The 15,730-nt window shown below is 43.8% G+C and overlaps 1 protein-coding gene across 11 annotated transcripts in view; it reads left to right on the top strand.

Moving 5' to 3' along the window:
- The first annotated feature begins 4,315 nt into the window (after nt 1–4,315).
- The window catches only part of SENP6 (SUMO specific peptidase 6), a 140,046-nt gene continuing 128,631 nt past the window's right edge, over nt 4,316–15,730 (top strand). For 9 of the 11 annotated variants that reach the window (XM_070073879.1, XM_070073877.1, XM_070073878.1 and 6 more), the window contains exon 1: nt 4,316–4,919. Coding sequence is in view for 5 of the 11 variants with exons in the window: in XM_070073874.1 (XP_069929975.1) it covers nt 4,868–4,919 (52 nt within the window). In the remaining 6 variants the exon portion in view is untranslated. The remainder of the gene's footprint in view (nt 4,920–15,730) is intronic. The other 2 variants (XM_051855512.2, XM_070073876.1) reach the window with 2 other exon arrangements.

Raw genomic sequence — 15,730 nt, 5'->3', positions numbered from 1 at the left:
TACAGTTTGAGAGCATGTCCATTTGAGAACCTTGTAGGAAGGCTGGTAGAACACACATTCCCTATGAGGTGGCAGCCACGGTGCTTTAAAATAATTATTGAATGACTCTTCAGGCACTCTTACCTTCTTATGTCCCAATAATGAGGTTTTTACTCAGATTTAGGATTCTGGGAAAAGAAATGCAGGAAAGGACAAAGAAGCAAAGGAGGTAAGTATATAATCAAGGAATAATAAAACAACCAATGTTCCAAAGAGTCTACACTAAGTGGTATTGGTAGAGGGGGCATTTGGCACAGCAGAAGACACCATTTGGGATGCCTATCTCCCATATTTGAGTGCCTGGTTTTGAGTCCTAGCTCCACTCCCAGTTCCAGTTTCCTGCTAATGTAGACTTTGGGAAGTATCAGCTGATAGAACAGGTCACTGGGTCTCTGCCACCTATTAGTAAAATGGTATGGTCTTATCTGTGGTGCCACCTTAGGCTCTGGTCCTCTCGCCATTTTGTGCATTATTGAATTCTAAGCCCAGCCTGGCTTACTAAAAGTCAGGTGACCAAAGGGCTCAACAACAAGCGTCAGCTCCACCCCAGCCCTAACAGTATTTGTGGCTCTCACTTCTTTACCTCTGCAAAGCCATATAAGACCTGTTCTCCCAGTACAGACTGTTGTTTTCTACTGCACAGGGAGGCAGCCTATTGGGCTTCCCCCACCCGACAATAAAGCTTCTCCCTTACTCCGGTGTTTGGAGTGTTTTGTGGTGACCTTTCACCACCCACATGGCAGACTTGGATTGAGTTTCTAATTCCTGGCTTTGGCCTGGTTCAGCCTTGGTTGCTGCAGGCATTTAGGGAGTGAACTAGTAGATGAGAAATCTATCTCTTTTTGTATCTCTGCCTTACAAATACATGAAATAAATAATCAACATTCTAAAAATAAATAGGAATAAATATAAAAAGCACAAATGAAGAAATCCAAGGACTCAGGGATCACAGTAAGATTGCAAATGGTTATAATGGCTTGTGGTTGTACATGGGAAGCTTGAATTAGAGTTTGGAAGAAAAGCAGGTCCAAGATATAATGCCAGGATGCATATAATTACATCAATACAACGATGTTGGAAAAGATAAAATTCTAGGGTTGGATTCTGGGTGGCAGAATGTTTTCCCTTCTTTTTCCAAATTTCCTTTAATGCAATTATTAGAAAAGATTAAGGAGGTTATTATCCACTGTAATTACCTCAATTCAAAGCTAAAGTAGTCTAACTTTTCTCTATTATGTTTATCTTTTATGCTAGAATTAAATTCTGGTTATTATGGCAACAAGTTAGCAGAAAGCTGAGTGCAATCTGCTTAACTTAAATAATAATGCTAGATATTTAATAATGTCAGACTTTTAATGAAAACTAAATGTATAACTCAGAAAACTGGTTTTACAATTAGTCATATTTCTGATATTCAAAAGCATGCTTAGTAACATCCCTGAGCTTCAATACCATATTTATAAAAAAGAAAGAATACAAACTGAGTATCTGCAAATATACCAAATATGGATATATATAATAAATAAACTTCAGAGGCATGTCCTAAATCTGAAAATTTCTAGGCCCTGAATCCTGCATGAAAGGATATATGATATTACAGATTATGAGTTGATCATACTAATGTGGAGGAACATCAATTTTAGAAACTGTAGTTAATGTATACTTGAACATGTACACTGATAATTCTACTCCTAATTGTAGTATCCGTTCTCATAAAACTGGAATAATTGAACTGGAGAGGAATTTAGAGATTGTTTGGTCTAATGATTCTCAAATTGTAGCTCCTTGATCAGCAGCATCTGTATCACTTGGAAACTTGTCAAAAATGCAGATTTTCAGGTCCCACCTCAGACCAACAGTGTCAGAAACGCTGAAGGTGGAGTAAGGCAATGTGTTGCATCAAGCTCTACAGGACCTGCGTTGTGGCATAGCAGGTGGGACTGTTGGCATCCCAGGTGGGTGCCCATTGTGTCCTGGCTGCTCCACTTCTGATCCAACTCCCTACAGATGGCCTGGGAAAAGCAGCAGAGGATGGCCCAGGTGTTTGGGCCCCTGCCACCCATGTGTTAGATCCAGAGTAAGTTCAGGACTCCTGGGTTAGACCTGGCCTGACACAGCCCTGGCTGTTGCAGCCATTCATGAAGTGAACCAGTGAATAGAATCTCTCCCTCCCTCTCTGTGTAACTCTAACTTCCAAAATAAATAAATAAATCTTCAAACAACAACAACAAAAAACAAGCTCTTTGGGTAATTCTTACATACACTTAAGTTTGTGAATCATTGGTTTAATTCATAGCTTTCCTTTAGAACTAGAATTACAGAGTCCTATAGAGATTACTTGAAATTAATAACAGTTAAAAATAAAACACTTGGGGCTGCCACTGTGGCTTAGTGGGTGAAGCCACTGTCTGTGACATCAGCAACTCATATGGGCACTGGTTTGATTGTTGGCTGCTCCACTTCCCATCCAGATCCCTGCTGAAGCACCTGGAAAAGGAGTGGAAGATGGCCAAAGTGCCTTGGTCCCCTGTACCCAGTGGGAGACCCAGAGGAAGCTCCTGGCTCCTGGCTTCAGACTGGCCCAGAACTGGCCACTGAGGCCTCTGGGGAGTGAACCAGCAAATGAAAGATGATTCGCTTTCTTTCTCCCTCTAACTCTTTCAAATAAATAAAATAAATCTTTAAACAAACAAACAAGAACTTTTCCTGAAAGATCCTATCTCAGCTTTTTCAGAAGACATCTTTGATGGAACAACGCCTTGTTTGCCACTTCAGGTAAATCAGTTTTCTATGGCTGCTGTCACCAATGACTATATCACAAAATTTGGCACATGAACACAAATATATTATAGTTCTCTAGTCCAACATCTGTCTCATTGGGCTAAAATTAAGGTATCAGTTTTCCTTTTGGAGACTCTAGGAGAGAACTCCCTTTCCTTGTCTTGTCTTTTAGAAGTCACTCACATCCTTGACTCCTGATACTCTCCTCAACTTCCAAAGCCAGCATGTATAGTATGTATTTTAAAGTCAGAGATTTATTTTTTTTAACTACATTTTGAAGTCTGTACAAATGATCAGTCACCCACATCTGTCTGTTACCTACATGCCTCAGGATTATACTGTCATGGGCACAAACTATGTCATAGAGGATCAGGATCAAACAACCTCCTCAAGCAACAAAAATAACAAATGATAGTAAGTTATATTCATCACCCTCTCTTGCTGAATTGGGAGATTATTGGTTCATTTTAGAAGAATATTTTTAAAAGAAGTTTACAACAGAAAGCCTTACTTAATAGGTCAATTTAATTAGAACCAAGATTACACCAGCTCAGTTTTTTGCAACACTTTACTACTGCTGCCTTTTAATTGCTATATAGCACAAATTGGTTTTGTATGTCTCTTTTAAATAGGGATGCTGAGGCTTTAAGAAAAATGCTATAGGAAAGCTACACCCTAAAGAAGTTGAGTTTCCATGGCAAGATCATGGGCTAACAATTTTTTTCATTTTTTTGTATTTTCTATAATGACAAAATAGTATTCTTTTAAAAAGAAAACGAGAGATCAACAGAATATGGTCCTCTGAAATTATAAGGCCTGACTTGTAAACTAGGGTTTGTTTTTTTTTTTTGAAATCTCAGGTACATAAATGACAAAGGACTTTTTTTTTTAAACACTGCCATCCAAAGCGTATTGGTAAAACCTTCTCATACATAATCTTAAATTTCTTTAACAACGAATGTGGACCACGACCGAGTCATGCTCTTAATCTGTAATTATTCTACCTCACCACCTTTTCAGTTGGCTATGGTTTAAACTCTACGGTCTCCTCAAAGAGAGAAACTTAGAACATTTCTGCCACAAAACTCAATGTACCACTGGCCCAACTAGGAAGCGCTCGCTGGCCACGTCTGCCATGGGGCCTTCGAGGGTCGAACTGGGGGGCCAAGCTTGTCTGAGCCCAGTCGGCGCCGGAGAAGCTGCCGCTACCGAAAGGCCGGGCGGGCGGCGGGCGCCCAGAGCCGGCGCTCCTTGCGGCGCCACAGCCCGCAGTGCCTGAGAGCGGAGCCCGGGTCCTGAGCGGGAGCCGCGCTGGGGGCGGCGGCGGCGGCGGCGGCGGCGGCGGCGGCGGGCGGCGGGCGGGGGCGGGAGCCGGGCGGCAGCTCCAGCGCCCGTGGGGGAGGAGCGGCGGCGGCGGAGCTGCTGTGGCGACCGACGCGAGGCAGTGGCAGAGGAGACCCACCCCTGTCCACATGGACAGCCGCAAATGCCTCCGCTGATGCTTTCACCCCTAGGCGGGGTGGGCGGGCGGCCTTAGCGGCGGCGACTGCAGAAGAAGCGAAGGCTCCGGGGGTGCCTGACGGTCGCGGAGCCTTCGCCGCCCCGGCGCGGCGGGTGCGGCCATTTTACGGCCTGGGCCGAAAGGAGGCGTGTTTGTGTGCCCGCCTTCATCTTCCCTTCCTGGGGCCTGCGTTCGGCGGAGGCTTCTCAGGCGGCCTGGGTGGGCGGTGGATGGGGAGTCGTGGGCCGAGAGGAGCCGGGCCCGGGAAGCGCCGCCGCCGCCGCCGCCGCTCGCGTTCCCCCGGAGGGGCCTGAGGAGAAGCCCAGGCCGCGCTCGCCGCCCGCCAGCCCGCGGAAAGGCCCGGGCGAGCCTGGCCTGCTTTTGTGTAGGCCTCGCCTGGACGTGGGAGCGCCGGCTGCCTGACGGCTGAGCCCGAGGCCAGCAGCCCTGCGGCGGCTACCCTCCGGCGGCTCGGCCCCTCATCCTGGCGAGCACGGAGGCGGTGTGGGCCATGGATTAAGGAGGCGGCGGCGTGGGAGGAGGAAGATGGCGGCCGGCAAGAGCGGCGGTAGCTCTGGGGAGATTACTTTTCTGGAAGGTACGTCTGTTTCTGCTCTTGCGAGACAAGGGGTGGGGAAATAAAGGAAAACGGGAGCCCCGGAACTCCGGATATTCAGTTATCTACACAGGGTGTGCTTGGGGGACTGCGGAGGTACGAGGGGTGGGCGATGGCGGGGAGGGAGGGTGCTGTGAGCGCGCGGGGTTCGAGTCTGCCCAGGCTCGGCAGCGAGCAGGGATGGCCGTGGGGCGCCGGTGGATCGGCTGCGAGCCAGAGTTGGTGGGCGTCTTTTGAGAGTGCGCATAGAAGTCTGTGACTTTTTTTTTTTTTTTTTTTTTGCCCTTTTTGGCGGTGGCCTAACGATGAGGACAGACTGCATTCGAGTCTCGTCTGATATTAATGGAAAGTTTCCCGTGGCTAAGGGTTGGGTAGAATTGGGGGGTCAGTGGGGAGGAAGGGGAGCTGTAGTTCTCGGGTTAGGTTTTATATCGCCTGGGCTTTCTGTTTACACGGAGCCCCGGGCTGCTTTTTGCAGCCAGCGTTGAAATGAGTGAGGCCTGGCCTTGTTTGATCTTACTAGCAACACACATTTCGTAAGAATATTTTCTGCAATTGTGTGTCAGAAAAAAGAGAATGAGATTCACAATGTCATTTTTGGGACGTTACAAAAGCTAATTTAATAGACAAAGTTTGGGTGTTTCCATTTCTGTTCTCTTGGGAGGGAAAGTTAAACATTTACTGTTAAGGGCCAGTCTTAAAAGCTTTGTGAGAATGTTTTTGTTGGGAATGGTGGCAGTGGGTAACAATATTGGCGTTTTGCCCGTGTAGCTATAAGAACCCCCCCAAAACACATCTAGATTTCTTTGTCTAAGAACCTAAAATGTTATTGCTTAAGTGACTTTGAGTTCACTGTTTACTCTGGTGATTGAGTTTATAAATAAGGTGTTTAGGAAAATGAGGCTCTGCAGTATTTTCTATAAAGAACCACCTGGATAATTTCGCAAAGTTGATTTTCATATGCAGTATATCATGAGATTCTTGTACAAAATAACCGTTTAGAAACATGGAATTTAAAAATTACAATTTAAAATATCTTAGTGGTTAACAGATTCTGTAGGGAAAGTGTTGAAGGACAGGTATTCTTACTGATTTATTAAGAGGACCTAGAACAGTGCCTGGAACATAGTAGGTACTCAGCATTTATCTTATGAATAAATAGGGACTAAAAGAGGTGGAGAAACAATTTTCTAATTCTTCCTAGTTGAATATAGTGAGGTGTGGGAGGAGAATCTTACCTCTTTATGCAAGGCAGTCTTTTATCTAAAAATGATAAAAGCTTTATATGAGATTCCTAATAAGGAAAGCTGGGCATTTTTCTGGGTTCTTTTCATACTGCTCCTTTCCAAGTTGGGTAGAATAAGTACCTGTCCAGAGGCTGAGTGGTGCAGCCTGTGTTAAAGGAAGTGCTATGTATGTTGTTTTTTTTGTTTTGAAATTGGAGGATCAAAAGTTGGCTTACTGATGCTATTAAGAATGGGAATAGGAGGAGGAGGAGGGTGGGTGTGTGGGTGGGAGGGATTATAGGATGGGAAGCATCACTGTGTTTCTGTATATGTATATAGGAAATACATGAAATTTGTATACTGTAAATAAAAATGTAAAGATTTATTTGAAAGCCAGAATTGTAGAGAGAGGTAGAGACAGAGAGAGAGAGATAGAGGTCTTCCATCCGCTGATTCATTCCCTAGATGGCTTATGGCCTGGAAGGCAGTGGAAGATGACCAGAGTGCCCGGTAAACCTGGAAGAAGCTCCTGGTGTCGGATCAGCCCAACTCTGGCTGTTGGGAGCATTTGGGGGAGTGAACCAGCAAATGGAAGACCTCTTTCTGTCTCTCCCTCTCTCTCTAATTCTACCTCTCAAATAAATGTCTTTTTTTTTTTTTTTTTTGGACAGGCAGAGTGGACAGTGAGAGAGAGACAGAGAGAAAGGTCTTCCTTTTTCCGTTGGTTCACCCTCCAATGGCCGCCGCAGCCAGTGCATCGCGCTGATCCGAAGCCAGGAGCCAGGTGCTTCTCCTGGTCTCCCATGGGGTGCAGGGCCCAAGCACTTGGGCCATCCTCCACTGCACTCCTGGGCCATAGCAGAGAGCTGGACTGGAAGAGGGGCAACCGGGACAGAATCTGGCGCCCCGACCTGGACTAGAACCCAGGGTTCTGGCGCCGCAGGCAGAGGATTGAACCGCGACCATAAATAAATTAACAAAAACCATTTTTTATTATACTTTTCTTCTCTCCAGTAGGGTTGTTGAAAAACTGAAGTAGGTTTCCTTTTTTTTTTTTTTTTTAAGATTTATTTACTTATTTGAAAGAGTTACACAGAGAGAGGTGAGAGAGAGAGAGAGAGAGGGAGGGAGGGAGGGAGGGAGGGAGGGGTCTTCCATCCGATGGCTTACTCCCCAGTTGATCGCAACAACTGGAACTGTGCCAATCCGAAGCCAGGAGCCAGGAGCTTCTTCTGGGTCTCCCACATGGGTGCAGGGGCCCAAGGACTTAGGCCATCTTCTATTGCTATCCCAGGCCATAGCGGAGAGCTGGATCAGAAGAGGAGCAGCCAGGACTAGAACTGGCATCCATATAGGATGCCAGCACTTCAGGCCAGGGCGTTAACCCTCTGAGCCATGGTGCCGCCAGCCCTAACGTAGGTTTTCATTCACTCAGAGATGCTTATCCTTCCAGGCTACTGTATTAAGGTGAATACAGTAGCATGTAAGATAGTCAAAATCCCTGACTTCATAGAACTTATGTTTTAGCAGGAGAGACTGTCAACAAATAAGTTAAAAAATTATCCATTGAGAATTACTCCAAAATTTCATTTACTTCCTTTATTCAAGTCTGCTCAGACCCAACAACCTACTTACAATGTCATTGTGTTGAATTACACACAAACACAAACCAAACACGTTACAAACTTTTTGTTTTGTTTTTCATATCATTTTTCACAAAATAAAGTTATGTTTTTTAGCTCTACTAAAATATTAGCTCTGTGAAAGCAATACTTTTCTTTTCACTATCGTATTTGTTAAAATTATTTATTTATTTGAAAGGCAGAGTTAACAGCGGGGGGGAGAGAGAGTGAGCTTGATCTGCTGGTTCGCTTCCAAAATGGCTACAACAGCCAGCTTCGATCTGGACCAGAGCCAGGAGCTTCTTCCAGGTCTCCCATGTGGCTGGTAGGGGTCCAAGTACTTGGACCATCTTCACTGCTTTCCCAGGCACATTAGCAGGGAGTTGGATTGGAAGTGTAGCAGCACCCATATGAGATGCCTGTGTTGCAGGCAGCTTAACCCACTATGCCACAAAACCAGACCCATCTATCATATTTCTTGTACCGGAAACATATTTGTTGTTAACAAGACAGACAACTACAGTGTGGTAAAAGTTGTGAAAGAAGTATGCAGAGCAAATATGGGGAAGCCACTTTACATAGTGTTAAAGTTAGGAAGGAAAAGTATCTCTGAGGAGATTACATGTGAGTTAATGCCTTAACTGTGAGATACTGCAGTGTAAGACGGACTCCATGAAGATAACACATGTAAAGGTTCAGAAGTCATACATGATAAAAAGAAAGTCGTCATGATTGGAATGTAGCAAGCAAAGCAGAGAGTCTGTGAACAATAGGAGATCTAATGTAAAGGATCATGAAGAATTTTTATTTCATTCTGAGCAGTGGGAAGTCATTGAAGAGTTTGGGGCAAGTGAGGGTTATGATAGGATTTATATATATATAAAGATTTACTTTATTTATTTGAAAGACTTACAGACAAATGGAGAGACAAGAGTGAGAGAGATGTTCCATATGCTGGTTCATTTTCAGATGGCCATATTTGCCTGGGCTGGGCCAGGCCAAGCCAGGAGCTTCTTCCAGGTCTCCCATGTGGGCACAGGGACCTAAGTACTTGGACCATCTTCTGCTGCTTTCCCAGGCATATTAGCAGGGAGTTGGACCCAAAGTGGAGCAGCCAGCACTCGAACCAGCACTCAGGGATGCCAGCATTAGAAGTGTTAGCTTTACCCATTCCACCATGATGCTGGCCCCGAGATTTATATTTTTAAAAAAATCAACTGGCATGGGGCCGGTGCTGTGGCTCACTTGGTTAATCCTCCGCCTGCGGCACCAGCATCCCATATGGGCGCCCGGTTCTAGTCCCGGTTGCTCCTCTTCCAGTCCAGCTCTCTGCTGTGGCCCGGGAGGGCAGTGGAGGATGGCCCAGGTGCTTGAGCCTCTGTACCCGCATGAGAGACCAGGAGGAAGCGCCTGGCTCCTGGCTTCGATCGGCACAGCGCACCAGCCATAGCAGCCATTTGGGGGGTGAACCAACGGAAGGAAGACCTTTCTGTCTCTCTCTTTCTCACTGTCTAACTCTACCTGTAAAATGAAAAAAAAAAAAAAAAAAAAAGATCAACTGGCTGCTTTGTGTGGAATGAACTAGGAAAGACCAAGAATAAAAGCATGAAGAATATTTTAGCAGTTTAAACAGAAGTGATGGAGGCTTGGACTATGATAATGGCTGTGGAGATTGAGGAAGAGAAGTGTATATAGAGTGCTGATAAATTTGGGTATGGAGCTTACAGAACTTGTTGATGGATTGTGTATTGAAGATTAAAGTAACAAAAATCAAAGAGGACTCTTAGGGGCTTTAGCTTGGTATGTTGGGAGGTGAGGTTATTTATTCAGATGGAGTAGACTGGTAGAGGACTGAGAAGGAATAGCACTGCTTAGTCATGTTAAGTTTAAGATGCCTGTGTTTGAAAATATGCTTATCTTTGTTCTGAAATATGTCTCATAGCCTTAGAAGTAAGTGAAAGTCTAATTCCCATTTCCTTGTATGGCTTCTCTGGGCAAAAGATCTGCTGGCTACTATTGTACCTTCTTGATTTTGTTTGTATAATACCACACTTAATCCTAGCCAAAAGGCCAAGAAGAGAATTTTTTAGAAAACTTTTATTTAATAAATATAAATTTAGAAAGTATAACTTTTGGATTATAGCTGTATTTCCCCCCATAACCACCCTTCTACCCATAAACCATCCCATCTCCTACTCCCTCTCTCATCCCATTCTTCATTAAGATTCATTTTTCATTACCTTTATATACAGAAGATCAACTTAGTATATGCTAAGTAAAGATTTCAGCAGACTGCACCCACACAGACACACAAAGTATAAAGTACTGTTTGAAGACTTGTTTTACCGTTGATTCTCATAGTACAGCACATTAAGGACACAGGTCCTACATGGGGAGTAAGTGCACAGTGACTCCTGTTGTTGATTTAACAATTGACCAGAGAAGAGATGTTTAATACCACACTAAAACTGTATGAATTTCATTAGGCTAGAATTGTTTACTTACCTCTTTTACCTCATTTCTTTTGCATTTATTCACTTAACTGTTGTCTCAGCTCTTTTCCACTTTTCATTGATGGTTTAGGAAAGTTTCTTTTTGTTCATTCATTCATTCAACAGATGATTATCGAATACCTTCTGTGTTGTAGGCACTACACTGAGGGGCACAGTAGTGAGGGGAAATGGTCTAGAGAGGAGAATTAACAATCCAGTTGTATTTGTTTATGTAAAATTATACCTGTGTAGTACAAAAAGTGCGATCGTAATAATGAGAATTTTATCTAATAGTAGTTGTTTGAATGGTGAATAGGTGAAGGGGAGGTGAGAAGACAACTTTTAGGCACAGGGAATAGAATTGAGCATGGCATTTTTGGAGAACTCAAAAAGGGTGAGTTTGGGACCAACAAGAAGAGTGGTGCAAGATGAGGCTGGAGGTGACATAGCACTTTTGCCTCAAAAAAGGTTATTGGTTACCACATGGAGAAAAAAATTATGGAGAAAGGGAAAAGATTATCAGCCAGATTAGTTAGGAGGCACTTGCAGTATAGGGCAAAGATGATGGTAGCTAACTTGTTCTTGTACCTTTGTTTTGATAACTCTTTCTTCTCTTTGGGAACTCAAAAAGGTTACTTTCCTTTTATTCCTTTTTGTATTGCAGTTGTTCATTTTATTTTAGCTTTCTTATTCTTTGTTGTTTTCTTCTACCATCAAATGTTTTTTGTATTTTCTCCGTTTTTTTTCCTGAAATAACTTTTCTGCCTTCCATTTATAATACACATATTTTACTAGGTATTTGTTTTCCTTTTTATTGCAGGTCTCCTTCCCTTTATGGACTTTGTCCACTCTGTTGAAAAGACTGATGCTAAATTATTGATGTGTTCTCCTTTGCACCAGCAAAAACATTTCTGTCTCCAAATGAAAATTGTTTTTCTACTTAGCCATATTTGTTTTTTTGACAGGCAGAGTTAGTGAGAGAGAGAGAGAGAAGGGTCTTCCTTTTTCCTTTGGTTCACCCCACAAATGGCCGCCACGGCTGGCGTGTTGGGGCCGGCACAGTGCTCCAATCCAAAGCCAGGAGCCAGGCGCTTCCTCCTGGTCTTCATGCGGGTGCAGGGCCCAAGGACCTGGGCCATCCTCCACTGCCCTCCTAGGCCACAGCAGAGAGCTGGACTGGAAGAGGAGCAACCGGGACAGAATCCGGCGCCCCAGCTGGGACTAGAACCTGGTGTGCTGGTGCCGCAGGTGAAGGATTAGCCTAGTGAGCCGCGGCACCAGCTATTAGCCATAAGCCATATTTTTTATGTAAACTCATTTCAGAACCGAATCAGTTTGCCAGTTTGTGGCTAGTGGACAGTAAATGCTTCACACTATTATAATTTTTTTTTTTTAAGATTTATTTATTTGAAAGGCTGAGTTACAGAGAGGCAGAGACAGAAAGAGAAAGAGAGAAGTCTTCCATCTACTGGTTCACTCCCCAAATGGCCGCAGCAGCCAGAACTGTACCGATCTGAAGCCAGAGCCAGGAGCTTCTTGCAGGTCTCCCATGTGGGTACAGGGGCCCAAGCTCTATGGCTTACACAGGCCATAGCAAAGAGCTGGATAGAAAGTAGAGAAGCCAGGACTAGAACTGGCACCCATATGGGATGGCAGCACTGCAGGCAGCGGCTTTACCCACTACGCCACAGTGCCCACACTATCTTTACCCACTACACCACAGCGCTGCCCCCTTCTCACACTATCTCTTGACATAAAGCACAGCTTATCTTTTTTTTTTAGATGACAGAATTTTTTTTTTTCAAGATTTATTTGTTTGAAAGGCAGAGTTACGGAGAGAGGGAAAGAAACAGAGAAAGAGAGAGCTCCCATTTGCTGGTTTACTGCCCAAATGGCCACAGAAGCTGGGGCTATGCCAGGCCAAAGCCAGGAGCCTGGAGCTTCTTCAGGGTCTCCCATGGGGTTTCAGGGTCCACGTGCTTGGGCCATTCTGTGCTGCTTTCCCAGGCGTATTAGCAGAGAGTTAGATTGGAAGTGGAGCATTCAGGACTCAAACGGATGCTGGCTTCTCAGGCAGTGGCTTAACCCCCTTTGCCACAATGCCAACTCCCACAATTTATCATAAATGATCGGCATTTCATGAGATGTGAGCAAGGTCTTTAATCTACTTGTATTGTACATCAAAGTTCCACATTTGCCTTGTTCATTTTTCTTTTGGTTGTACTTTTGAAAACTGTTGTGATTATCCCTTATTTACCTTACTTAAATATGTTTATTTCCTGGTTTCATCCTAGTTGAAGTGATGTCTATTTATCTTGTGATTTCATGTAATGAAAAGAAAGAATAGAACCACACTTAGAATGAAAGTGATTTTCATTAGAAATGCATTGAAAGCTCTCTGCACCTTAATGTTTATTGCAGTTCAATTCACAATAGCTGAGACCTGGAATCAACCTATATGCCCATCAACAGTAGACTGGATAAAGAAATTATGGGACATGTACTGTATAGAATACTATACACCAGTAAGAAACAATGAAATCCGGTCTTATTAACAACAAAATCTGGAACACATCATGCTGAGTGACATAAGCCAGCCCCAAAGGGACAAATATCATATGTTCTCCCTGATCGGTGACAACTAACCGAGCACCAAAAAGGAAACCTGTTGAAATGAAATGGACACTATGAGAAAGAGTGACTTGATCGGCCCTTGTCCTGACTGTTGATGTACAATGTAATACTTTATCCCTTTTAGTATTTTTTTTTTGTTCTAGTACTATTGGTTGAACTCTGTAATTAACACACAATTATTCTTAGGTGTTTAAATTTAACTGAAAAATGATCTCTGTTAAATATAAGAGTGGGAATAAGAGAGGGAGGAGATGTACAATGTGGGACATGCTCAATCGGACTTGCCCCAAATGGTAGAGTCAGAAATGTGCCAGGGGATTCCAATTCAGTCCCATCAAGATGGCATGTACCAATGCCACTTCACTAGTCCAAGTGATCAATTTCTGTTCACAATTGATCACACTGATAGGTCTAAGAGTCAATGGGATCACATAAACAAGACTAGTGTCTGCTAATACTAACTGATAGAATGAAAAAGGGAGAGAATGATCAAACATGGGAAGTGGGATACACAGCAGACTCATAGAATGGCAGAAGTCCTAAACAGCACTCTGGCCTCAGAATCAGCCCTTAAAGCATTCGGATCTGGCTAAAGAGCCCATGAGAGTATTTTAGGCATGGAAAGCCAAGACACTCTGGCAAAAAACAAACAAACAACTTAAATGAAAGATCTCTGCAAGTGAGATCCTAGTAGAAAAAACGTGCCACATGGCTGGCGCCAAGGCTCAATAGGCTAATCCTCTGCCTAGCAGCGCCGGCACCTTGGGTTCTAGTTCCGGTCCGGGCGCCAGATTCTGTCCCAGTTGCTCCTCTTCCTGTCCAGGTCTCTGCTGTGGCCCGGGAGTGCAGTAGAGGATGGCCCAAGTCCTTGGGCCCTGCACCCGCATTGGAGACCAGGAGAAGCACTGGCTCCTGGCTTTGGATCAGCGTGATGCACCAGCCACAGCACACCGGCTGCAGCGGCCACTGGGGAGTGAACCAGCGGAAAAGGAAGACCTTTCTCTCTGTCTTTCTCACTGTCCACTCTGCCTGTCAAAAAAAAAACAAAAAACAAAACAAAAAAAAAACACATCAAAGAAGGAGGTACCTCTCTCTGAAGGGAGGAGTGAACTTCCTCTTTGACTATGACCTTGTCTAAGTAAGATCGAAGGTGGCGAATTCAAAAGGCTTCCATAGCCTTGGCAGCTAATGACAAGAGCCTAGGGAGATTACTGACGCCATAAATACAAGTGTCAATTGTTAAGTCAACAACAGGAGTCACTGTGCACTTACTCCTCATGTAGGAACTCTGTCCTTAATGTGTTGTGCATTGTGAATTAATGCTATAACTTGTACTCAAACAGTATTTTATAATTTATGTTCTGTGTGGGAGCAAACTGTTGAAATCTTAATATATACTAAATGATCTTCTGTATAGATAATTGAAAATGAATCTTGATATGAATGGAAGGGGAGAGGGAGCGGGAGGTGGGAGGGTTGTGGGTGGGAGGGAAGTTATGGGGGGGGAAGCCATTGTAATCCATAAGCTGTACTTTGGAAATTTATATTTGCTAAATAAAAGTTAAAAAAAAAAAGAAATGCATTGAGAGCATAAATTCAGATGCTAGAATGCTAAGGTTCAACACCTAGCTGTGTGATCTCAAATTGTTGTTTTCTCAGCTGTAAAACAAGGATAATAGTTCATGGGATTGCCATGAAGATTGAATTAGTAGAGTTATAGACAGTGAGAGGCAGAGACAGAGAGAAAGGTCTTCTATCCACTGGTTCACTCCCCAAATAGCTACAATAGCTGGAGCTGCTGATCCAAAGCCAGGAGCCAGGAGCTTCTTCTGGGTCTCCCACGTGGGTACAGGAGCCCAAGCACTTGGCCATACTCCACTGTCTTCCCAGGCAATACCAGAGAGCTGTATCAGAAGAGGAGCAACCAGGACTAGAACCATCCATATGGGATGCCGGCGCCACAAGTGGAGGATTAACCTAGTGTGTCACAGCACGGGCCCCAATATTAGTATTAAGTACTTAGGCATATAATCAGTATGTGTTAGTTGGTATTATTTCTATTCTTAGCAGATCAAAAGAAGAAAAACAACTTCCTTTCTTCCCTTTCATTTTGCCTTGTTGAGTTTTTGTTGTTTTTCTTCATTTGTTTCTTTTTCTAGATGTAGCTGATCATGGTTTTACAGGTTGGCTAGTGGAGTGAAAAATGAAAGAAAATGGAAATTGCATACTCCTTATGATAGACTTTTTAAAGTTGATTGCTCTGTTACCATCACAAAATTACATTAACTAAGGAAACCAAAAAGTGTAGAAGAGGGGCTGGTGTTGTGGCATAACGGGTAAAGTCACCACCTGAGAAGCCACCATTCTATATGAGCACCACTTTGAGACCTGGCTGCTCCACTTCTGATTCCACTCCCTGCTAATGGTCTGGGAAAAGCAGCAGGGGATAGCAAATGTTCTTGGACACTTGCTACTCACGTGGGAGTCCCAGATTAAGCCACTGAGGCCATCTGGGGCATGAACCAGTTGAAGATCTCTCTCTCTCTCTCTCTCTGTAACTCTGACTTTCAAATAAATAAATAAATACATCTTTTTTTTTTTTTTCTCCAGTGTAGAAGTGTTATATGACCCTGGATGGGCATGTTAGGGGGAAAATTAGAACTGGAGCTTGGGACCTGGCTTTATAGGCTCCTCTCTACATTTTCTACCTTTCTCTTCATCCCTCATCTCTTTGCTTCTGTACTATTCATTCCACTTGTCTTTTCCTGCACCCCGAAGGGTGCTAGACAAAAGAAAGAAAAACAGTGGATAATTATGGA

This window comes from Oryctolagus cuniculus, chromosome 5 (assembly GCF_964237555.1).
Source record: "Oryctolagus cuniculus chromosome 5, mOryCun1.1, whole genome shotgun sequence".
Classification (NCBI taxonomy): Eukaryota; Metazoa; Chordata; class Mammalia; order Lagomorpha; family Leporidae; genus Oryctolagus; species Oryctolagus cuniculus.
Note: the sequence above shows the minus strand (reverse complement) of the source record. Positions and strands in the feature narration are given on the sequence as shown.